Genomic DNA, 24,676 nt, shown 5'->3' with positions numbered 1-24,676 from the left:
GAAAACAACCTCCTTACAAAACTGAGACGGACGCGAGTCTCTTCCAGAGATGTGCAAAACTCTTTGTACGTCTTTGCGTCTCACCCTGCAGGCACAGCAAAGCAAGGCCCCTGTTCTGCTCCCCGGGGCAAGGAGGAATTCTGGCTCAGGAGGGGCAGGCCTGGGGGCAGCAGAAGTCTTAGAACTGCTGCTTGTTCAGCCCCGTCAAAAGCACAGGAATGATTGGGAGCAAAAACTCCACTCCGAGCTCCTGGTAACAGAGCAGCAGTGCCTCTGCCGAGATACAGGCAAAGCAAGTCTCCCCCAGCGTAACCGCCTCTCCTTGGCAGGCAGTGCTGGGGCCTCAGCTTAGGCTCAGTGATGTCGGGTAGGAAAAGAATAACCAACGAAAACATCAGCAGATACTTTTAGCAACAGCTGGATGGACACAGGGACATTAAATCAATGAGTTCTTTGACATGATGGCTTTGAGCTCAAACCTGCAGCCCTTCCCCAGGCTAAGCTCTCAGGGTGGATTTAGACTAGACTAAAACTGAGTCAGGTTGTCAGGTTTTTGGTCTCTTAGGAGCAGCAAAGGCAGATGCTGGGGAAACCTTTTGCCTGGTGCACATACTACACACAGGGCCTGACTGATAACTGTGCGATTGTGATACACGTGTGTGATGCAGATGAGAAGCCGTTTGCAGGTATCAGATATATTATATTTAGGGCCCTACCAAATTCACGGTCCATTTTGGTCAGTTTCACGATCATGGGATTTTTAAAATTGTAAATTTCATGATTTCAGCTATTTAAATCTGAAATTTCACAGTGTTGTAACTGTAGGGGTCCTGACCCAAAAGAGGTTGTGGGAGGATCGCAAGGGGGGTCGTGGTATTACCACCCTTACTTCTGTGCTGCTGCTGACGGGGCGCTGCCTTCAGAGGGTAAAAGTACACAAAAGACCCCAGCAGTGGTGAAAAAGGCCAACAATGTTAGGAGCTATTAGGAAAGGCATAGAAAATAAGACAGAATCGATCATAACCACCATATAAACCTCCTTTGAATATTCTGTCCAGTTCTGGCTGCCCATTTCCAAAAGGACATAGTGGAACTGGAAAAGGTTGAGCAAGGGTACGCAGCAGCTTCCATATGGGGAGAGACTGCTCGGCTTAGTAAAAGGACAACCAAAGGGGGATATGATAGAGGGCTGTACAATCATGACCGGTGTGGAGAAAGTGCATAGAGAAGTGTTATTTGCCCTTTTCCCACAATACAAAAACTAGGCACCACGTGGTGAAATGAATAGGCAGCAGGTTTAATATAAACAAGAGAAAATACTTTCTCCACACAATGGACAATTAACCTATGGAACTCACTGCCATGGGATGTTGTGATGCCCCAAAGTATAGTCGGGTTCAGAAAAGAACTAGGTAATTTCATGGAGGATAGGTCCATCAATGGCTATTAGCTAAGATGGTCAGGAATGTAACCCCATGTTTGGGGTGACCCTAAACCTCTGATTGTCAGAAGCCGTCTCTCTCCAAAATTGCCCTGTTTTGTACAGTGCCCCTGAAGCGTTGGTACTGGCCCCTGTCGGAAGACAAGATGCTGGGCTAGATGGACCATTGGTCTCACCCATTATGGCCGTTCTTATGTCCTTAATGGCAAAACTTACATTGACTTCGATGGGGCCAGGGTTTCACCCACTGTCTAGTCACAGCAGCAAAGCTCATTAGCAATGTGTTTAAACAAGCCGCTATGACCTGAAACACCACACTCAGCCCAAGACTCCAACCCCAATGCTAGCGCTGCCCGAGTACCAGACTGCAAGAAGTGCTCAGTGTTACCATAAGACGAAATAGAAGTGAACCAGTTTCCTTTCCAGCTAACAAAGCCCTTTTACTACCAACCTCTGCTCAGGAATGGTACCCCAGTGATATGCACCCTACTCGTGCAGGAAGCAGCTTGAAAGAGCACTTGCCATGCTCTGGCTGACTACAGGATATTCCCAACACTTTAGGCGGGACTGAAATCAAGGTGAGATGCTGTAGATCAATGCACCTCGTGTCCACGACTCTGCTATGAAGTTGTTGATGGTTCTTACCTGTGAATTTCTGGGGGCTCCCTCTTGATCTTGGCACTAGATTCCATCACTTCTTTTGCAACTCGGCCACTGCAAGTGGTTCAAGAACAGAAACAGGGCAAGAACTGAAAAAGCATTCTGGCTATTGCCGAGATTTTTCTACTGCTCTGATAAACAGTCACCCCTTTGCCCTCGCCCTCCATAACAGTACATCCTTCAACAGAACTCCAGACCTACTCCAGTCTCACACACGGGAACCGAGCGCCGTGGGCAAACAGCCTCCAAACGGAGAGGAAAAGACAGACATTTGCTAAAAATGAACAGGTTTGGGGTTCCCAAAGGGCAGCACCCCTTTTGGTCACCTCCTGTTCGATCGGTCAGTCCCACCTGAGTGGAATTTAATTCTCCTCTGATGTGTAGGATTCTGAACATCAAACAACAGGGGCCACTCCAGATGGACGCACGTGTGCATGAGAACAGAATTTGGCCCAATGTCTCCACAATGTTTGGAGCCTCTTACAAATCTCTAACGCTTGGCGGCATCCCACACTTTGATCGTTCATTACAGCCTGCTAAAATTCAGCATCTAAACTTCTGCTTCAGATGCAGGAAGGAACATCACCTTTTAGTAACTGGAATGTTTCAACACACTGTTGTATTTTTAAAAATCAGCTGCAATTTTCTCTCTCTCTTTTTTTGGTCTGTTGAGGTAAGAGGGGTATAAGGGATAAAATCAGGAATAACATGTAGCAAAATAAAACAAAATCCAAGGAAACATAAAAGGATGATTAGGTTACTTGGCTACCTGGAAATGCTTTGATACAAAAATCTCCTGCGACAAAGGAGTCTCTTTTCAGAAAGACATTCAGAAAAGACTTGTATTTAAGCAGTCAAGAAGCTGCTACATCCACCACCCAGAGGAGCGTCTGAAAATATATCCAGTAACTGCTACTTACTGTCATTATTTACCTGTATCGGAACCGGCTTCCTTTAAAGAACAAGTTGCTGCTGGATACTGTGCGGACCTGGCTTGACTTCTCCAACCTGAAACAACACCAAGGACATGGAGAACCCTCCACACACAGGTCGGGCTGCGGCAGGTCAATGCCTATGGATGTGACGCGGCGCGCTGGCCATGTTTTACCAAGAGCGGCCGCCCTGGCCTTTGGGGTGCAGCTGATTCTATTAAACGATCGACCAGGGCACCCTCAAACGGAGCCGTGACAGACAGCGCCTTCCCTTCCGCAGCCCCTACCCGCAGGCTCAGCTTCCAAACACAGGTGGCAGCAGAGAGCAGGACCCTGAAAAACTACGACATCTACACAAGGACTCAGTGAGGGCGTTCGGATCTGGACAATCCCAACTGCCATCCAACAGGGAGCGGTTCTGAGCACCCCCAGCCCCTCTCAGGAGCAGGCCCTTCCATTGCAAGTAACACCGTGTTACTGTCTAACGCGGCTCAAAATGTGCCAGTCTGCTCTCCTTACTCCGAGCCAGCTCCCTCCCCGCCTCCCTGCGGTGCTGGAACATGGAGCTGACGGCAAACCGTTAGCCACCTGTGAAACAGGGCTCAGCCCTGAACTCGAGGGAAACAGCCAGCCCACATCATTAACACAGCCCTGAATGGGAACCATGTAACCCACATCCCAGGGACACGGCCACTCAGGGTGGGCACAGATGCCTTCGGGGTCACTGCAGCCCCACCGCACTGTACGTCCGACACAGTCACGCGGGCACGGTGGGACCGGACTGTCCTCACACCACAGCGACAGTCCCTGCCGCAGACGTTCACTAGAACAGCGCACAAAGGAGGCAACTTCTGAGGCCGACACAGGCACAACCGGACTGTGCAAGCGGTTAACAATGGGGGTCGACCCTGCGCTGGTGACAGGGAATTCGGCTGGCTGCCTGCCCCAGGTCGCTAGGGCACTGCACAGTGGCTGTGTTCTGGTCACAGCTGGCCGCGGGAGAACCCCCCTCACACGGGGGAGCTGTATAACCGCCTCCTCCCACACCTGGCACAGGGGGGAGGGCGTGGGAACGTCCCCAGGAAGGGAGGGGTGGAGTGGAGCTCCACTACACCTATCCTCCAGGGGCACAAACTGGAGCAGGTCCCCACCTGGGAGCCCGCTCCCTGCAGCCCTCGCCTCTGAGCTCTGCTCAGGCAGAGGGGAGAATCTGGCTCTCTATTTCCGCCCCTGCCCAGAGCAAACTTACTTTGGGCACAATCTGCTTCCCAGGACCTAGCCCAAGTTACTGTGATGGGATCTCCAGGGACAGGTGGATCCCTCCATCCGGGCGTGCAGCTGCTCCTCACAGCATGCACACTGCTCCAACCTCACACTCTGTGCGCCCACGTTCTCTTCCCACAGGGCCAGAGTGGCAGATACATTCATGCAGTGCTAGGTGCATCCCCCAGGCCTCGCTCACCTGGATTCTGAGCCCGGCCCCCACTGCAGGCAGTGCTCACGGAGCCCCGCATGGAACTGCACCACCCTTCCAACCCACTCAGGGGAACCCCATGGTCCGGCCACATCTGGGTCAGTCAGAGGAGCTGGCAGGGGCGATTCACTAGGAACAGGAATGGACAACACACTGGCTCTTCAATCTACTTCCCGTGGCATGAGAGGCCACCCACACAGCTGCCACGGAGCAGGAAAGCCGCACAGCTGGAGGGCTTTGCTTTTCTGTTCCATGAAGACAATTGCATATTTTGGGGGGGAAATGGCGACCTTTTGCAGGTTTTTGCCCCAAAGCAGAACTGCAAAATCAACACCAGAATCCCGATTTCAGGACATTTCCTGAAAACAGGCAAAATAAATGGAGGAGAAATCAACGCCCCCCTCCTGGATCACGTATGAACACGCAGGAAGTGCCGTCCACGGAGAAAACGGCTAGTCTACAAAATGGCCTGTACAGCAAATAACCCTTTCATTATGCAGCCGGAGCCTGAGGAGCTGGACGAAGAAACTGTCAGCACTAGCCAGCCTGGGAGTTTATTTTGTTAGTGATGTTGCTATGGCTTCTGTATGTAAATGTCTAGTGAGCTCTAGAAGGTGCTGAAGGGTTGCTGCTAGCTTATCGTATACCAGCGCTTGTCAGGGTAGGGTGGCCTGTGGGACATCCCCATACAATGACTCCGACTTGAAATGATTTAACTATGGACTTTATCTGTGACCTCGATTAACCCCAAACCATCACAGGCAAGGAACTGCCCAGAACAATGGGCCGATCCCGAGACCCTGCAGCTCCCACCACCTCAGAGAGCATTTGCAGCTGCTTGGCTCCTCCCAGGACTGGGCCCAAATCTGCTCGCAGGGCAGCCCTGCTATAAATGGCGTTTCGCTGTGATCTCTACAGGACAAAGCTGGGTACACGCTTTCAGGCAACATTACTTAAGTGTTTTCAGAATGTTCTCGTGATGGAGCTTTCTGGAAACGCAGCACAGAACAGTGACACTGGTGCGGTCGCAGGGCAACGAATGTCTTTCCCCGAGCCACTGGCCTCACCACTTCTACAGCGTGCAAGGAAGGGAACGCAGCCCATGTGGACTCCCTGACACACAGCATACCTGGGGAGGCCTGCCCCTCCGCCTTTCACTACCCCTTCCCCGGGGGAACAAACAGCTGCTTTTACTGTACTCATAATTGGAGCTGATTGAACCTTTGTCATCAAAACTTTTTTCCACCGAAGGAGGTGGGTTCTTCCACCTTTTTACTGACAGAAGCAGAAGATTACGTTTTTCAGGCTTTGTCCATCACAAATGGAAAATGTTCTGTTTCAACTACTGAACAAACATTGAGTTTTGACAAAAGAACCAAAACTGCGTGAAAAAATTCATGGACATACATTTTTTCTTCCTTTTCTTCCAAACAATTTTCACAGAATGTTCAAAATCCATTTTTGTACCAGCTCCAGTTACAATCAGGAAAAGCCCTGACCTGGCAACTGACCTGGGGGGAGGGATAGCTCAGTGGTTTGAGCATTGGCCTGCTAAACCCAGGGATGTGAGCTCAATCCTTGAGGGGGCCACTTAAGGATTTGGGGCAAAAATCAGTACTTGGTCCTGCTAGTGAAGGCAGGGGGCTGGACTCCATGACCTTTTGGGATCCCTTCCAGCTCTATGAGATAGGTGTATCTCCATATATTTATTTATTTATATCAAACCCTCCCTCCTCACCAAATGTCAGGAATTCGAATTCCCAGGTTCCATCCCATCCCTACAGGTTCTGGTGCAGATCCAAAGGGGGGAGGCATCTGATTCAGGCTGGAGATAGCATGTGGCCAGCCCAAGATGGCAGAAATCTCACAAGAACAGATGATCTCACGACAGCTGCACTATTCCAGGTGGCTTTTAAGAATGTCATCACTCTGTTGGGTGCCCTCAAACCCATCCTGCAAACACCGAGCACACTGCTGCACCTGCCTGCTCTGAACAGTCCTATTAACCCCCAGAGGTACTCCTACAATCAACGTAGGTTAACAGGACTGCTTGTGCTTGCAACATGCTTGCCAGAAAGCATGGGCAGGATCAGGCCCCTCATCTAATGGCCTCTTGCCCCCAATCCTCTTACAAGAAAATGGTAACTGGCGATGGGGCGAGGAGCTGTCGCTTGGCAGGGAGCCTGCACATCCCCGAGCTAGCACTAGGTGATGAACTCCAGAAACAGCTCCAGCTATTTGCGGTTTATCCTCATGCAACAGCAGCTCATGAGGGAGAGGGTGGAGGCGAAGAGCCAGTGCTCTCTGGCAGCCACATGCCTTTCATTCTCCCCTTCTCCAATTGATCTCACAGCTCTGACCAGATGTAACTTTAGCAGCAACAGCGGATAGGAGTCTGACACTGACTGAGAATGGTAATGAGACAGAATTCAGAGTCGGGCGGCTGAGATACAGAACACAATGAGAGAAGAGAAGTGGCTTACGCAGGACGGGTACAGAACAGAAAGGACTGCTAAGAGCTTGAGTTCTAATTATAACTATTCACACCCTCAAATCATTAATACTGTACCTCCCTCGGCGACCTGCCAAGAACTGAGACAGACACATTTCCTGAACTTTACCCAAGCACCCGAAAAGGCCTGTTACAATGAGCTGCTCTTTAACCAGGGTGCAGCCCTTTGAAAGAGAACCTGGGCTCAGACAGCATCTCCAGCGCAATGGGCGCCCAGAGGAGGGAGAGGTGGAGGGTCTTTTTTAGGTGGTGATGTAGGAATAGTTAAGGCGAGAAGTTATAACTAGATAAATGCTGGTGGAGGTTTGAGTAGCCCCTGGCTGGCCACTGGTGGCATTCTGCCCCGCTGTGCAGTCACAGATACGGCAGGACACAATGAACACAGGCATCGCACTTCATCATCAGGCCAAGCCAAGAACACTGCATCCCAGGAGACGAGTAACAAGCTTCTGTGCTTGGTTTCTGCACGGGCTGAAACTATCCAGCATATTCAGATACTTACCAGAACCTCTGATTGGGAGGATGCTGAGTACACAGATCACACACTACCTGGAGGCAGCTTGGCACCTTTCTGGATGCGACTTTGGTCAGAAATACATCAAAAGCCCTGAGGGATGACACCACTTGCTCCTCAGTCATCCCAGGAGAATCCAGCATTACCCCCATTGAGCAGTAAATACACACTGCAGCGTGAATGAGACCACGGTCCGTTTTAATGGGCACGTAATCCACCAGTAATTCACCTCCATTATTAGTCGTAACAAAAAGTTGTAAAGCAATATAGCAATTTCATTTCATGTTCATGTAATGAGACATGAAACCTGATGATTGCAGCTGCTGATTGCAGTATTCCCAAAGTGAATACATTACACTTTATCTTACATCTCACTGATTAAAATAAAACTCATTACAAAGTACAAAGCAGTCTATTTTTAAGTAAAACAGAAAGCAGTGTGGTGAAACCAAAATGTTCTATCTGATGTCTTACTGATTTATAGATAAGTGACTTCTTTTATACCCTGACTCTTTCAAGATCAAACTAATTAATCAAAAGAAGAAAGGAACAGAAAACTGACCTATTTTCCCAAACAAGCATCCCACAGAGTTCCGGTTTCGTAAAGGTGCAACAATTTCTACCCTAAAGGCTTCCCCACTTTTCAGCCCCTAACGGGTGCTCTCCCTCTCTCCTTTGGAAACAAGGAATGTCTGTCTGGGGTGTTCTGAATTGGGTGACAAAGCACTGTACATTTATGTCACAGGACTGTAATTCTTCAGTTGTATACTGAACATTTTTGATTTCACCCAAGAAAGCTGACACGGTACGATCCCTGGCTCTTCCAACAGCTGTCCAGTCCTCTCCGATGCAATTTCAGAAACTCTCTTTGGGACAAAACTAATGACAATCTCTTGAGTCCTGAGATAATCATGTACAAAAGAGCAACGTGAGATGGACTATCCCAGTGCTTTGCCGTCTGCTCTGAGGAGTTCACGTTACAAACTCCACGTCGGGTTATTGGGTGGGAATTAAGTGGTGCACCGGCCTCATGCTGCCCCTTTGCCTGGGGCTTGTTCCATCAGTGGAAGCTGCCTGCATGCATTCAAGGGCAGAGCTGGGCCTACATCATTTCACAGCGAGGGACCCGAGATTACAGTTATTACTGAGAACGAGAACCCCCACCCGAGACTAGGTCTATAAATTAAAGGCTGTTCTCTCTGGCTGGGGACTGATATGGCTCATCACCGTAACAGCTGAGCGCCTTGCAATCTTTAATGGATTTTATCTTCACAAGACCCCGTCGTTCCCTATAGTACAGACGGGGACTGAGGCACAGAAAGATTAAGTGACTTGCCCATGGTCAGACAAGAAGTCTGTGGCAGAGATAGGAATTGACCCCGGGTTTCTGGAGTCCCAGGCTAGTACCCTGCCCCCTACACCATCCTTCCTTCTCTATTCAGAAGGGAGAAGGGCCTGAAGTGTCCAATCATGGTCAGGAACACGCTTCTTTCAGTTCTTCCCTCTGAGCTGCATTTGCATTAGATGCCTCAAACTTTCTGATACGTAAAATCAACACAAAAAAGAGAGATGCCACGGGCCTGATTCTCTGTCCTTCCAAGACCCTTCGTGGTGCTGGGCTTAAAGCGGCCGTTGGGCAGGAAACGAGAACTCCTCTACTACTGGAGATTTCTTGGCTAGCACAGGGCGGGGGTGGGGATCCAGGGTGTGCTGGGCTCTGGAGATCCCAGCTAGTGGAGCGGGGAAAGGGAGCTGTTAACCCCCAAGGGAAGCTGTTTCACTTTGTGCCAGGGGCCGGTTCACCCTCCAGCACCCCCATGGTCAGTGGCTTGGAGTCACTGAAGCCCCAGCCCCTGTCTCCAGGTGTGCGGACACAGCTCTGGCACCGCTGGGGATCTGGCCCGTTTGTTATAAGCAAGGACTTGCCTGATCTCTCTGCACTGGTGAGGTTTAGCGCTGTATTTGCTGTAGCCGAGCACTCAAAGGCAGGCTCTATCAACCCATGGGTCGCGACCCCAAACTGGGTTGCCAGAATGCGTCAAAGGGTCCCCTGGGAGGCCGGGAATTTGGGTCCTGCCCCCAGAGGGGTGGGAGGACATGAGCTGGGGGGTTGCAGCACCTGCTCTACACTGGCTCCTGTAGCTCCGGTCCCGGGGGGCAGGCTGGGCTCAGGGGGTCACAGTGCTGCTCAGGTTTGACCCAGCCATCCCTTGGTCGTGATGATGGGGGGGGGGGCTCAGCCAGGCCAGACTTGGTCTCTATCAGCTGTTTAGCGTTAAAGTTTTAATCTCCAAACAATTAAAGTTTTAATTTCCTGATTAAACTTTTACGGCTAAGCAATTAGCAGTGGAAGTTTTAAATGCTAAGCACTTGGCTGCGTTCCAGAACCAGGAAGGGGGCGGGAAGCTCCCAGTCTGGTGCGTAGGCACCTTGGCAGATGGCAGACCTGCTAATCATTATTGTTTTTTAATTAGATGCTCTCGTGCCCTGTAACACAGGAGGCAACCCAGGTTGTCCACCTCCATCTGCCTAGGGCCATGTTTCTTGCTCCATTACAGTCTATTTCCATGACAGCAACATGGTATTCGTATACGTCACCTGTTGTCCTCCTCTTGTCTGTCTTCCACCAGGGCTAAAGCCTGTCCAAGAATACAGGTTTTTTCCTGGAGCGTCCTAAGCTACCAGCGTGTCCCTCGGGTGGCGGATGAGGAAACCCCAAACACAGTATGGGCTGTTCCAAATGTATTGAATAAGGAGCCATGGACCAATGGTTGTGCGTCAGGCTAACCACCCAGCCACATAAAAAAAAAAGTCACAGCTATGGAAACCCCCCCTGAGATCTGCTAAGATCCAGCAGAGCAGGGCTCCTTTCCTCCAGGCCTGAGCAGAGAGAGGTGAGTGACCTGGGTAGAGGCATGGAAGGAGCTGGTTTGGATTTGAGTCGGATTCTGTGCTGCCTTGATGCTATAATCGCATGTTCATTCAAGGTCCGTTGCTATGTGGGATTGTACCTGCCCACAGAAAATGTACAGTATGAAACATTTTAAAAAACTCCTAATAATCTTTGTACTTACTTGTAAAAAGCTTGGTTTTCTATCCCACATTTCCAGAGATGCTTGCACGCTTCTGGTGTTGGAGCAAAATAAGTAAGAGCAATTTTCTTTTCCTACAAAAAATTCCACATGGAAACAACTGAGTGTGGTTAGCAGGCGGCATGTTTACAATCTGCAGGGCAGCTGAAACTAAAACAGCTCATTTATTACACAGCAAACCTTCAGGAATCACCACAAAACATGGAAGAATGTATCTGACTGACTGACCCGACTGGAACTATGTCTGATTTCCACTGGTAAAGACGCAATTACCTGATGCTTGGTTCATCCATATTCCTGTGTATCCAAAAATATATATTTTAAAAATTCGCAGGGATTAGCTAACTATCTCTCATGTGCTGTACTGTACTTAACCCATTTCAAAATCGAAATGTGCACACTCATTTAGATAACCAGGTCTGACTGGGATGGGCAGGGATAACGTGGACCTGAGAAATAACACCCCGAAATGCAGTGTGAAGCCCTGTCCTGAGCAGATGACACAGATATTGAACTGGATGCCATTCTAAGAGATACCTGAATGTTCTGACCCTTGCATCATTGGTCCGAAAGGCCATTTTGTTTGCCATTGAAAGATTTGTGTATATTTTTTAAATACATGTCATAGCCTTCATTTGTATTTTGTAAGTAAGGGCTGGATCTTGCTTTCCTTGGAGCCAACAGAGATCAGACCCTAACTGTGTGATTACAGAAGGCGGCTGCAAAGCAGAAATAAAACAGTTATTACTTAGTCCTGCCTTGAGTGCAGGGGACTGGACTAGATGACCTCTCGAGGTCCCTTCCAGTCCTACACTTCTCTGCTTCCATGATTAAATGCAGCTTCTTAGTTCAGGAACAGACTTCGGGAGCTGTGTTTATTTTTTCTACCAGACACAATGGCAAATGTTTAATATTTGAGGCAGAAGTAAAGACTGTACCTAGTGAGCACTGAAATGATGAGAAAATCCACTCACCTCTTTCTGACTTACATATAAACAGAATGTCTTTCCTTCGAATTTCATTTTGGCTACCTCGTTCCTAAAATTACAAAACCACGTATGTAACAGACCTGTTGCTCATCACCCATCTCACTCTCATTAATGCAGAACCCACACACAGTGGAATTGGATCCGGTAATATGCACAAATTAAGCCAAATTGTTTGTATGAAACGCCAAGTTAATCAATAGACTATTTTCAGAACAGTAGTTGGAACAGTCTCAAAGCCATATTTTTCTGTTCGTCCGAAGGGTAAGATAGTGATAAGAGGACTCCTGGCTCATAGACAGTGGCTGGAAAGGGGAACGTCTCGGGATGGAATGTGATTCGCAGGGGAATGTCCAGGAGTCATCTGAGAACTTTGCTTATATATGTGCATTATCTGGATGAAAATATCAAATGTAAGATACCACACTGAGCTGATGAGGCCAAAATTTGAGATACAGCGAAGAATGAGGAACAATGCAACCAGATTCAGAGGGTTTGGGGGGTCTTTCAGGTGACTGGGCCAATACATGGACAATGCAGTTTAATGTAGACAAATGTAAAAAATGATAAGTCTGGGGCAACAAACCAAATATAGAGAGTACATATTACATGGAACAGTCATGCAGCGTACTGACCAGGAAAGGGGTTTAGGGGTTATTGTAGAAAAATCCTTGAAGCCATCAGCCCAGTGTGTGGCTGCAGTAAAAAAGGCAAACAGGATACTGGGATGCATCAACAGTGGGATAGAATACAAAGCAACTGTACATTGCATGGGTTAGATCTTAGCTAGAACACTGCGTTTGGGTTTAGTCACCCTTTCAAAGGAAAATACCATTGCCCTGGAGAGGGCAGAGTTCAGAGCGCCTAGAGTTAACTTACTGGCAGCATTGAAGAGGACTTCCTCGGTTTAACAGACACTTTGTGTATCTGTGAGGCAGGTGGGGTTTGCATTTACATTGCATTTTCATTTCTGTTTATGGCATTTTCCGGACTACTTATCAATTAATGCTTAAGAGCATGAATATTCTATGTTTGTGAGACACTTCCAATGGCTCATGCAACAGGTCAATCAGGCAAAATGTACCCTTTGCACCAGCAAAACCGCGTATGTGCACAACCCAGGTAACTGCATGCCTAACCATGCATCACAAACATCGTTACCAGGAGGTGTGTGCGCAGTCGTCTGACTGCACATGCTAACATAAGGCTTTGCAAATACAGAAAATACGCATGCAATTTGTGGGAGTCATCAATTGCTGGAATCTTTAAAAACCCACATGTGCACACTGCATGAACCCAATCCTGCATCCACAATGCCCACTGAAATCAATGGAAATGCTCGATGTGCCAGAAATGCAGGATAAGCCCTATAGATCTCTAGAGTATCTAAAGGGTTAAGCTCGCAAGAAGCCCCCCTTTTTGAGACCAGCCACAGTGTAAGCTCACTGGGCAGCTCTGCAGAAAGATCTTAACCAAATATGATGATCCCAGATTTTAAGAAAAGTTCTCATAAAGGAAAGGCTAAAAAGACTGAGCCTGTTTTTGTTAATGAACAGACACGGTCCGGGTGTCCTGAAGTGCCCCAGCTCTCTCTAGTGGGTTGGGAACCACATTTGATTAACCAGTTTAACCCAGACAATATTAAACCAGTTCAAGCTAATTCCTTCTAGACATGGCTTGGCTGGCCGGGGTACATGGAGCCAATGCGGATTTAAATAAAGTTGGGGCACAACCATTTAGCGTCTGTCTAGTCCAGTTTGGCCCCATTCATGCACAGTGGCCAAACCATGTCTAGGCCTAATTAGCTCAAACCCGTTTAAAACAATGCTTTGAGTCAGTTCTTCAAACATGGTCTCAGCTGCGGGGCCGAAGTGGAACAGGATAAACTCCTCCCCCTAACGGGAGAGATGATCTAAAAGGAATTTACAACTAACAGTTAATTGGCAAATTCATTTCACTTAGATTCCCAGGTCCTGTCCTCACATGCCCCGTGTATCATGGCCTATATAGGAGAGCTGCTCTGTACCATACACTAAAATATGCAGTTACTCTAGGCAGGGGAAACACTTGTATATTTCTCCTTGTGGGGGGATGAAAAGAGCAAGTTACACAAATTCTCCTTTGGGGAGGGGAAGGGGTGAAAGGGGGAAGCAAAACCTGCCAGAAAAAGAGATGTGCCCAGATACCAGGCTGAACACAGTCAAACCCCATCACATAATTATTACTAACCATCCAGGCACCTTTGAATAATCCCATAACCAGAGACCCATGCCATGTTCCTAAATATATCCACCGAGCCTCCTATTCTGCCACCAGTCGATTGAAGCAGCTGACAAATGGTTACTATGATCTTTGCACAAGACAGAGACTGGGGAAGGGAGATTCTGACAGTGCCCAGGAAACGCACACTACCCAGACTCAGTCCGTGGCGCGCACAACTGGAATTTACAGCAGAATTTAGCCTACTCCATATAAAGTAAACACGGTGAAATGGGCTCCCTATTCGACTGATTGTTACTTTTAAATCATGTGAATTTGTAATCACTGAAGAGGCCGTACTGAGCCTCAGTAAAACAGCATGACATTAGTATTAAGAAATATACTCAGATTTTATAAATACACCAAATAAGAGGGCAGTAAGAACGATGATATCAAGTGCTTCCCATGTGCAAAGTGCAGCGTGAACATGGCCAACTCACCATCACACTGCAGAGCTGTCTGGTCACCACTGGAACACCTTGCAGTTAGTTCATCGCACGAGGAGTCAGGAATCGTGCACAAAATACTAGTGCAATCGGGCTAACACGCATTGGGGTTTATGGATGTGAGGAGATGATCTTTGTTCCTGATGAGGTTCCGTTTGGCAGCATCCCAAATGTGTTTCTCTTTCTTTCGTGTATATAGTGTGAAATTCACCCCGGCCAGAAAACCCCAGGAGGTGCCTATCTGCATCCTTAAGTTACTCAATATCTGCCTCTTAAGCCCCAGTTCAATTGCCCAGCAAAGGACAACCCTTCTGCCCAGCAGCAGTCGCTCAGCTGGCCACTAGGGGGTCTAGGCCAGGGAAAGCGGGAAGACCTCCTCTTCCCCAACGCTAGAGTCTCACTTGGTTTGGGAATGCACCCGAGGCCCTTGCCTAGCAGCAAATCCTCTGGCCCAATGCAGGGGACTCTGCTCCCTCTGAAACCTGCTCAGTTGGCCAAATGCACAGCATACATGCATCAGTTCTGCTACCCAGGCTGCAAAGAGAAATGCAGGATTTCCTCTAAGGTCCTAGGGGAGGCTGCTGCCAGTGGTATGAAGGGCAGGCCCTCTGCCCTGAGGGGAATTTTGCCCATTGCACATAGTGAAGGTGCAGTAACCTGGACTCACTCACACTGTGGATGAGGTGGAAAGTAGGGACCTGTATATGGAACTGACTGTCAATTGTCCCCTGATATAAACCCCTTCCACAGGCTGTTACAAAGCTGCACATCAAATGGGCAGAATAGGCCAATTGAGGCGATGCCAGGGTCAAGACACGCACGTTAGTTCCTGTGATTGGAGATGACCCAGAGCATATTAAACAAATGGGACAGTGCCTCTCAGGCTATCAAAGCAGAAAATACAGCGGTGTATGAGACAGACATTGTCATGGGAAGAAACATCAAGGGGTTGAGAGAGAAAGCAGGAAGGTGGAGGTGAGACAAGCTTAAGGGTCTCTGACAAGCAGTCTAGACCCAAAATGTGACCTCCCTCACTCAAGAGACAGCCAGATCTCCATGGCTGAGAAATGACAACTACAGGCCAAACCACCCCTCAAACCTCCATCAGTGAGAAAAGAGGAGAGGTCTTTTTATTCTCTTCCTAATTATCGACACACTCAAAGACATGTGGCTTGTTACTGTGCTTGGAGTGAACATGCAACTAAGGCTCATGACCCGTCCACACCTGCCAACTAACCCTTCCCATAAGGGGGTCTTGGAGACAGTCAGCTCTCAGTGACTCCAGATTTAAAAGGAGTTATGCTAATTGACATAAGTATCATTGAGATCGGAATCTGGCTTGATTAATATAAATATTTCTAAATAAGTTTTTAACAGATGAAATTGCTAGCAACAGCTAACCCGGGGGTAAAGTCATTATGGGTAGAGGACTATCCTCACACAGCACTGATTTTCTTGTTTTGCTCCTCCAACCATCCCAAACTAGCCTCTCTCTTCTTTTTCCCAACAGGGAATTCCGAACTAAATTCCGGTCACTAGTCTTACATCAGAACGGCCAGACTGGGTCAGACCAAAGGCCCATCCAGCCCAGTGTCCTGTCTTCCAACAGTGGCCAATGCCAGGTGCCCCAGAGGGAATGAACAGAGCAGGGAATCATCAAGTGATCCATCCCCTGTCGCCCATTCCCAGCTTCTGGCAAACAGAGGCTTACGGACATCCAGAGCAATCCCACTTGTCAGTGCCGTTTGTTGGACAAGTAGCTTTTTTACTCCCCAGTGAATTTTAACGTCTTCATAGAAGACACTGTGAATGGGATTTTCAAATGCACTTGGTATTGGCTTAACTCTGCTTTCATTTTCGTCAATAGGAGTTTTCCCATTGCTGTCAATGGGAGGGAAGTTAGGTCAATGCGGAGCTCTTTTCAAAATCTAACCCTAGCGCTCAAGTAGCACTTCTACTATTTATAATGTGCCACGGCTATATTTGAGGAAACACGGCTAATGCTGTGCTTTGTCCTTGTTCTTTGGATACATTTCTTATTGTTGCAATCAAGGGTTCGTCTTCACACCCGCCGTATCAGCGGGTAGCAATCGATTTATCCGGGATCGATATATCGCGTCTCGTTAAGACGCAATATATCGATTCCTGAACACGCTCACCGTCGACTCCGGAACTCCACCAGAGCGAGCGGCGGTAGCGCAGTCGACGGGGGAGCCGCGGCCATCGATCCCGCACCGTCTGGACCCCAGGTAATTCGATCCAAGATACTTCGACCTCAGCTACGCTATTCGCGTAGCTTAAGTTGCGTATCTTGGATCGATCCCCCCCCAATGTAGACCAGCCCGACGAGAAATAATATAGTGAGTTACCAGTGCTTGATAAAAGCATCTTAAACAAGTAAACACTAGAACAGGTTGAAATTGGGGGAACTCACCATTTGATGAAGTGAATTCTCTTGTTTCCCTGCAGAACAACAAAACCAAAGGGAGTGAAGGCCAAAAATGCCGCATTTCCTGACACATCCTGGAACACAATAAGATCTCATCAAAACGTTGCAGCGCGGCAAAGTTTACACATCAATAGCAACACTCAGTCCTGAATAAGGCGGTGGTAATGAATCTTCCCTCTTAAATTATGCCAACAGAACAGTCCTGACAGCTTTATTTAGACCGTGACATCCTGCCTATAGACAGGAATCTGCAGGAGCACAAAAAACATGACTGGTCCAGCAGAATTTGTGAGCAGAAAATACAATACAACTCCCAGACCTGTGGAACTATTGATTTACTGTGTAGCGCTAACCAATGAAGAAAGCTCCCACATGTCACCGATTGGCTTTCATTAGTAAACTTGAAAACCTTCAATTGTTGGTTGCGCAGATCTGAGCAGCACGTACAACAGGCCCAGCTGAGCAGCATCAAGACACTTTTAAAAGCAATAAATAGTGTCATGGACAGTGCGAGTCAGCAGTTTAATTTAATCATAATGTTTAGGCTCTAGTGAAGGTAACATTAATTGTCTTGGCACTTGGGGAAAAAAACATGTGTCAGCTTTTTAAAATATGATGGACAACAGTAGGCGCTGTGTAGGTCAGACTGAAGGTTTCTTTCTTTTATAAATTGGATTTTCAACCCACGCCCTAACCTAAGTTCCCTCTAAGTTGTGCGGCCGCGCAGCAGGCTATTAAAGGCCGTGCAGACGGGAGAGGTACCTCTCCCCCGGCCCCGCCAGAGCTGCCGCGACAGGGAAAGGCACCTCTCCCCCTGCCCCAGGCTGCTGCAGCGAGAGAGGGCTGGGGGGAGTCCTCCCTCCCCATCGCAGCCCTGGGGCAGCCTGCACCCCAAACCGTTCATCCCCAGCCCCACCCTAAAGCCCTCACTCCCCCCCACCCCAACCCTCTGCCCTAGCCTGGAGCCCCCTCCCACACCCCAACCCCCTATTCCCAGCCCCACCCCAGAGCCCTCACCCCCCCACACTCCCAACCCTCTGCCCTAGCCCGGAGCCCCCTCCCACACCCCCAGCCCCACCCCAGAGCCCTCACCCCCCCGCACCCCAACCCTCTGCCCTAGCCTGGAGCCCCCTCCTGCACCCCAAACCCCCCATCCCCATCCCCACCCCAGAGCCCTCACCCCACCCCCCGCACCCCAACCCTCTGCCCTAGCCCGGAGCCCCCTCCCACACTCCGAACCCTCTGCCCTAGCCCGGACTCCCCTCCCACACCCCAAACCCCCAGCCCCAGCCCCACCCCAGAGCCCTCACCCCCCCGCACCCCAACCCTCTGCCCTAGCCTCGAGCCCCCTCCTGCACCCCAAACCCCCCAGCCCCATCCCCACCCCAGAGCCCTCACCCCCCCGCACCCCAACCCTCTGCCCTAGCCCCGAGCCCCCTCCCACACCCCAAACCCCCCATCCCCAGCCCCACCCTAAAGCCCTCACCCGTCCGCACCTCAACCCTCTGCCCTAGCCCGGAGCCCCCTCCCACACCCAAACTCCCCATTCCCAGCCCCATCCCAGAGCCCTCACCCCCCTGCACCCCAATCCTCTGCCCTAGCCCCGAGCCCCCTCCCGCACCCCAAACCCCCAGCCCCACCCCAAAGCCCTCACCCCCCCGCACCCCAACCCTCTGCTCTAGCCCAGAGCCCCCTCCCACACTCCGAACCCTTCGGCCCCACCCCCGCTCACACATCACCTCCATATTGGTGCACATGACACAATTCATTCCGCACATGGATGTAAAAAGTCGAAGGGAACATTGGCCCTAACTTCTTTAACAAGACCCTGATCTGACTGTGATTTTGTAGGCCGCACATCATCTCAAGGTACCGTTTTGCTGGGAAGTTTGGTAAAAATCAGACAGAGAGTTTTAAAATGGGTGTTCTGGAATGTTCTGAAAACGTGGCTCTAGTTTACTTCTTCGCTGTTCTTTGAACACATTCCTTGGTTCAAAGCCATACGACGTGGCCTTAATGGAAGGCAGAATCTAACCCACTGAGGTGTTTCTGCCTGCATACAACAGACGGACCGAATGATCAGCATGCAAAATGTTCCCTATATGTTTCCTCATCCGGCAACGATCATAGTATGAACTACCTCGTCGTCTATCATTCATGATAATTAAGGCTGCGATTTAATCACGGAAGTCATGGAATCCAGGACTTCCAAACACCTCAGTGACTTCAGCCAGCACTGGCTGGGAGCTGCGGGGGACCCCTGCCGCCCCAGGGGATGGGAGCACCCCACAGCTCCTGGCCACCGCGGGCGGCAAGGAGGATCCCCGCAGCTACCATCCACCGCGGGCGGCAGGGGGACCCCCGTAGCTCCTGCTCCTCCTGGCCGCCGCAGGCGGCAGGGGTGATCCCCACAGCTCCCGGCCGCTGCAGGTGGCAGGGGGGACCCCCTCAGCTTGGAGCCACCAGCAGAGGGGGACCCTGAAGCTCCCAGCCCCCCTGCAGCTGCCCAGGCTCCCCTTTTTATCACAGATATTTTTAATAAAAGTCAGGGACAGGTCATGGGCTTCCGTGAATTTTTCATTATTGCCCGTGACCTGTCTGTGACTGGTACTAAAAGTATCTGTGACAAAATCTTAGCTTTTGTTGTTTAGGCTGCTAGTATGGGATAGAAATGGAGGGATTAGAGATGGCAGGTTAGCAGAGTGAAATACTGAGAGCAGGAATCTGGGGGAAGGGGGTTTGTGGAGGAGTTTAAAGGATTGGAATTTCTGATGATCTGTGTGAATTATAGACAGTCCTGATGTTACTGACACATTGAAATTGCTCATAATACTGTAAGCAGAGTCAGGATGAGCTCTACCCTGACATCTGGTGGTGAATTATGGCGAGTGTGGACAAGAACTCCAGGGGCTGATCTTGTTTGCATAGGCACACCCACTCGCCTGGCATGAGACAACAGCAACTGAAAGTGGTTACTTTGGCTGGGGTGGGATCCCCAGTTTCTCTGTTATTGGGGCAGGAGGAATAAAGTGTTGTTACCCTGATTATGTGAATCAAGGACAATGAAACTGTTTTATGACAGAGGATCTCACCATCACCTAGGTAGCACTCGCTAGACAAGGGACATGGGTTCCACAACCCAGTGACTTGAGAAAGGATGGAGGTAGGTGTTTGTACCTGATGGCATAGGCCCCCTTTGAGGGCCTGAAACACCAATTGTACCATCTCCTCTCTCCACTGTTGAATGTCAGAGCTAACTTTGATCCTATTCAGAGTCTAGTTACAGCTGAGCTGAATTCACGTTGGGCCAATGGTGCACCAGCACTGGGGCTCCCCTACTATGAGCTGAAATCACAAAAGAGCTAAAGTTACTGAGATCACTGAGTGCTGTGTTAACTAGTGGAGGAGCCTGAAGCTGTATGGCTAAGCGGCTGGCGGTGCAGTTTTTGGAGATGGCTGGAGGAGCGGCGCGGAGTCTTGTGGGGACGGTTGAAGTGGCCCAAGGAATGGCAAGCGGAGCTCTTTGTGGGGACGGCAGGAGTGGCTCGCAGGTGGGTGAGCGGAGCGGAGCGGCTTGTAGAGCAGAGCAGTTTGTGGGACGGCAGGAAGGGGACTGGCTTGTGGTGAAGGCTGCGGCGGAACCCCACGGAGAGACGGCCGGCGTGCCCCCCTTTTACTCTGGGGCTGAACTGACCAGGGACAGAGACTTTTGGGGGTTGTTGGACTTTTGGGACTTTGGGTGGTTGCTGGACCCAAGAGACTTTGGGGGTGTTGGACTTTGGGGACTCTGGGTGATCTTTGGGTTGCTGGATTCAAGAACCAAAGGGAAAGGACACGGCCCAATTTGCTGGAGTGGGTCTTTTGCTCATGGTTTGTGTTAGGAATCCTGGTTTTTTTTTTTCAATTTAATGCTGATGTCGTTTATCTCATGTTATTAAACATTTTCTGCTACACTCAGACTCCGTGCTTGCGAGAGGGGAAGTATTGCCTCTTAGAGGCACCCAGGGGGTGGTATGTAATTGTCCCAGGTCACTGGGTGGGGGCTCGAGCCGGTTTTGCATTGCGTTATTGAAACGGAACCCCTGGATACAGAACCTGGCCCTTGTTGCTGCCAACTTAGATGGGCAGAAGGGTTACAATACTGCTGTCACCGTGCGAATGCTGTGATAAACAAGGAGCTGCCCTGTACATGTCTGAGCGCTGTGTGTTGGCCTAGCTATCGGGACAGGGTTTGCTGTATGAATACATTGGGGGGTCTGTCTGGATACACGCAGGAAGGAGATGAATGGCTCCAGATAGCCACCTAACAATGGCCAGAACTATTTGCTTTGATGGCTCTGTCTCCACCTCTGGCCAGTCTCCGAGACTGGCTCAGCCAGAGATTACCAAGGCCCTGCAAACACAGGAGAACAAAGAACCTGGGTGGGTTTTAAAAGGAGCACTCTCTCAGGGAGAGAAAGAGAGCTAGGAGGGAACCAGACTCGGTCGCTGGTGCCCACTGAGGGAGTGGGGTGTGTGTGTGGAAACACGAGGCCTGCTAGGTCGCCATCATGGGATGGGGAAACTCTAGGTAATAGACTGTTTGTGATTTTAAAAGCCTGTCATCTTTAATGCTTTGTTCCTGCTTTAAATAAACAATACCTTGGTTTTAAGGGATGGTTTTGGGACTCTGTGTATCACTGGTAACAGACCCCTGAGAGGAAGAACTGCAGGTGCCCAAACCCCATCAGCCCTGTAGGGTAAGGCAGTTGTATAGGTTGGATGTAGTACCTAGGCCCTGGTCAAGGAGTGGGAGAATTGCAGAAGTGCACCTCGAGCCAGGAGAGGCCATAAGGCCTGAGGGACTGCACTCAGAGACCGCAAAGAGGGGATAAACAGGCACTGGTTTATCGTGGAGTCATGCCACAGCTAAGGATGTAGTCAGCTCCCCACTATAAGCCCAATTTTCAACACCTGGGTCCAGCCCAGCACAGGACCCAGAGGAGAGAAGTAGCCAAAAGCAACCTTTGCCCTCCCCCAAACAACAGGGCTGGTTCGTGGCAAATCCAGCAGCTGGGGACTGCCGCAATGCCAGGGTTCCCTATCCCATCACTCTAACTGACAAGCACGCACATAAGTAACCAGACAAACCCATCACACATATGGAATTGCAGAACTACTAACTGTGGTATGTGACCTATTGCTTAAACCAGCCTCTGTACCAGATGACTGGAGGCAGGTAATATGATGCCAGTTTTTAAAAAGGGCTCAAGAGGCGATCCTGGCAATTACACACTAGTAAGCCTAACTTCAGTACCAGGCAAACTGATTGAAAATATAGTAAAGAACAGTATTATCAGACTCATAGATGAACATGATTTGTTGGGGGAAGAGTCAACAGGGCTTTTGTAAAGGGAAATCATGCCTTACTAATCTACTAGAATTCCTTGAGAGTGTCCACAACCACGTGAACAAGAGTGATCCAGTCAATATAGTGTACTTGGACTTTCAGAAAGCCTTTGACAAGGTCCCACACCAAAGACTCTTGAGCAAAGAGTCATGGGCTAAGAGGGAAGCTTCTCTCATGGATCAGTAGCAAAGGGTAGGAATAAATGGCCAGTTTTCACAGTGGAGAGAGGTAAATAACGGAGTCTCCCAAGGATCTGGGACCAGGGCTGTTCAGTATGCTCATAAACGATCTGGAAAAAGGGGTGAACAGTGAGGTGGCCAAGTACAAAATTACCCAGATAATTAGGGATGTAACCGCATGATGTGGATGTCCCTAAACCTCCGACTGCCGGATGCTTGGACTGGATGACAAGAGATGGATCACTTGATAATTGCCCTGTTCTGTTCATTCCCTCTGACGCACCTGGCACTGGCCACCGTCGGAAGACAGGATACTGGGCTAGATGGACCATTCTTATGTTCTTAGAGATCTTGCAAAACTGCATGACTGGGCAACAAAATGGTGGAAGAAATTCATTGTTGATAAGTGTAAAGTAATGCACATTGGAAAACATAATCCCAATTATACATATAAAATGATGGGTTCTAAATTAGCTGTTACCTCTCAAGAAAGAGATCTTGGAGTTATTGCAGATAATTCTCTGAAAACGTCCACTCAACATGCGAAAAAAGCTAACAGAATTTTAGGAATCATTAGGAAAGGGATAGATAATACGAGAGAAAATATCATAATGCCACTATATAAATCCATAGTACGCCCACACCGTGAATACTGCGTGCAACTCTGATCACTCCATCTCAAAAAAGATATATTAGAATTGGAAAAAGTACAGAGAAGCACAACAACAATTAGGGGTCTGGAAGAGCTTCCATACGAGGAAAGATTAAAAAGACTGGGACTGGTCATCTTAGAAAAGAGATGACTACGTGGGAATATGATAGAGGTCTGTAAAATCATGACTGGTGTGGAGAAAGTGATTAAGGAAGCGTTATTTACTCCTTCACATAACACAGGAACCAGGGGTCACCTAATGAAATTAATAGGCAGAAGGCTTAAAACACACAAAAGGAAGTATTTCTTCACACAACGTATAGTCAACCTGTGGAACTCCTTGTCAGGAGATGTTGTGAAGGCCAAAAGTATAAGTGGGTTTAAAAAAGAATTAGATAAATTCCTGGAGAATAGGTCCATCAATGGCTATTAGCCAAGATGGTCAGGGATGAAATCCCATATTCTGGACGTTACTAGCCTCTGACTGCCAGAAGCTGGGACTGGACGACAGGGGATGGATCACTTGATAATTGCCCTGTTGTGTTAATTGCCTCTGAAGCATTTGGCAATGGCAGCTGTTGGAAGACAGGACCCTGGGCTCGATGGACCATTGTTCTGACCCAGTATGGCCGTTCTTATGATCAAAATGACAAACATTAAACGGCAAACACTATAGGTAAAACATGCTCATTAGCAAGGTCTACTTAGACCTGCATAAATGACACAGCACATTGACTCAGACCCTGAGCCCCAATACAATCTGTTTGTATCAGTGGGGGGCAACAGGGACAGCGGGGGGTAACTGCTGGATGGTGTCATGCTCTGGTGATCCCCAGCCAACATTGTACAAATTACAGCAGCTCTGAGGCCCTCGTCCCAGGATCAGGGAGAAGGCCGTAAAGGTAGAAAATGTATGGAGCCCTGTCACACGTTAATGCACTCCTGGGATAAGTTGGCTTTGAAATCTTTAGATCTAATTAAATAAATAGCATATCATTTATTCAATGCATAACAACAACTTGTTATTATCTCAGCAAATAACAAGAGGCAATGTTAAGATTGGACAGGGGGGTGTAACTAGTAATCTGCTGAGATGTCATGAGCTGTGATCTCTATTTCCATCCAACGCAGAAGAAGATTTCTCTGTCCTCAGCTGCAGCTGCTGAATATTTGCAAAAGCTCCCGAATTAGAGGTTCTGTCATTCCACCTCTTCAAGCCCCAATTATTTACTGATGCTATAGGACGTCATGGTTACATTAGGAGGGTCACATCTGTTTTTTAGACATGTTACTTAAAACATGACAGTTCCTTTGGAGTATTTATGAACTATCAGGCAACTGCTAGAGAGACAAGGCAGGTGAGGTAACACACAGACCTCAAAAGCTGGTACCTTCCCCCACAGAAGCTGCTCCAATGAAAGATATTACCTCACCACCTGGTCTCTCTAATGTCCTGGGACCGACATGGCTGCATACTACACCCGGAGACAGCCATCTGTGAAAGCTCTGGGTGTAAAACACGTACACCAAGGATTCATGAAGGGGAAAAACATTAATAGCTGCCAATATACCAGCACTCAGATCTGAATCCATTAGCCAATGCCACTTTGATTAAATGCAAAATCAAAATCAAAGCTCCTTTTTTAAATTCTGCGTAAGAGGGAAGTGTAATTGTTAACTCAGAAGAGGCC

The 24,676-nt window shown here is 48.9% G+C and overlaps 1 protein-coding gene across 5 annotated transcripts in view; it reads right to left on the bottom strand.

The window, feature by feature from the left end:
* The window catches only part of FRMD5 (FERM domain containing 5), a 292,774-nt gene that overhangs the window by 16,122 nt on the left and 251,976 nt on the right, over positions 1–24,676 (bottom strand). For 4 of the 5 annotated variants that reach the window (XM_065412241.1, XM_065412242.1, XM_065412243.1 and 1 more), the window contains 5 exons: positions 16,751–16,839; positions 11,600–11,663; positions 10,608–10,699; positions 3,035–3,109; positions 2,087–2,155 (listed from right to left, as the gene is read on the bottom strand). In XM_065412241.1, coding sequence (XP_065268313.1) covers positions 2,087–2,155; positions 3,035–3,109; positions 10,608–10,699; positions 11,600–11,663; positions 16,751–16,839 — 389 coding nt within the window. The remainder of the gene's footprint in view (positions 1–2,086; positions 2,156–3,034; positions 3,110–10,607; positions 10,700–11,599; positions 11,664–16,750; positions 16,840–24,676) is intronic. The other variant, XM_065412246.1, reaches the window with a different exon arrangement.

The sequence above is a fragment of the Emys orbicularis genome, chromosome 10, assembly GCF_028017835.1.
Source record: "Emys orbicularis isolate rEmyOrb1 chromosome 10, rEmyOrb1.hap1, whole genome shotgun sequence".
Classification (NCBI taxonomy): Eukaryota; Metazoa; Chordata; order Testudines; family Emydidae; genus Emys; species Emys orbicularis.
The sequence above is the reverse complement of the archived record's forward strand: the minus strand, read 5'-3'. Positions and strand labels throughout refer to the sequence as shown.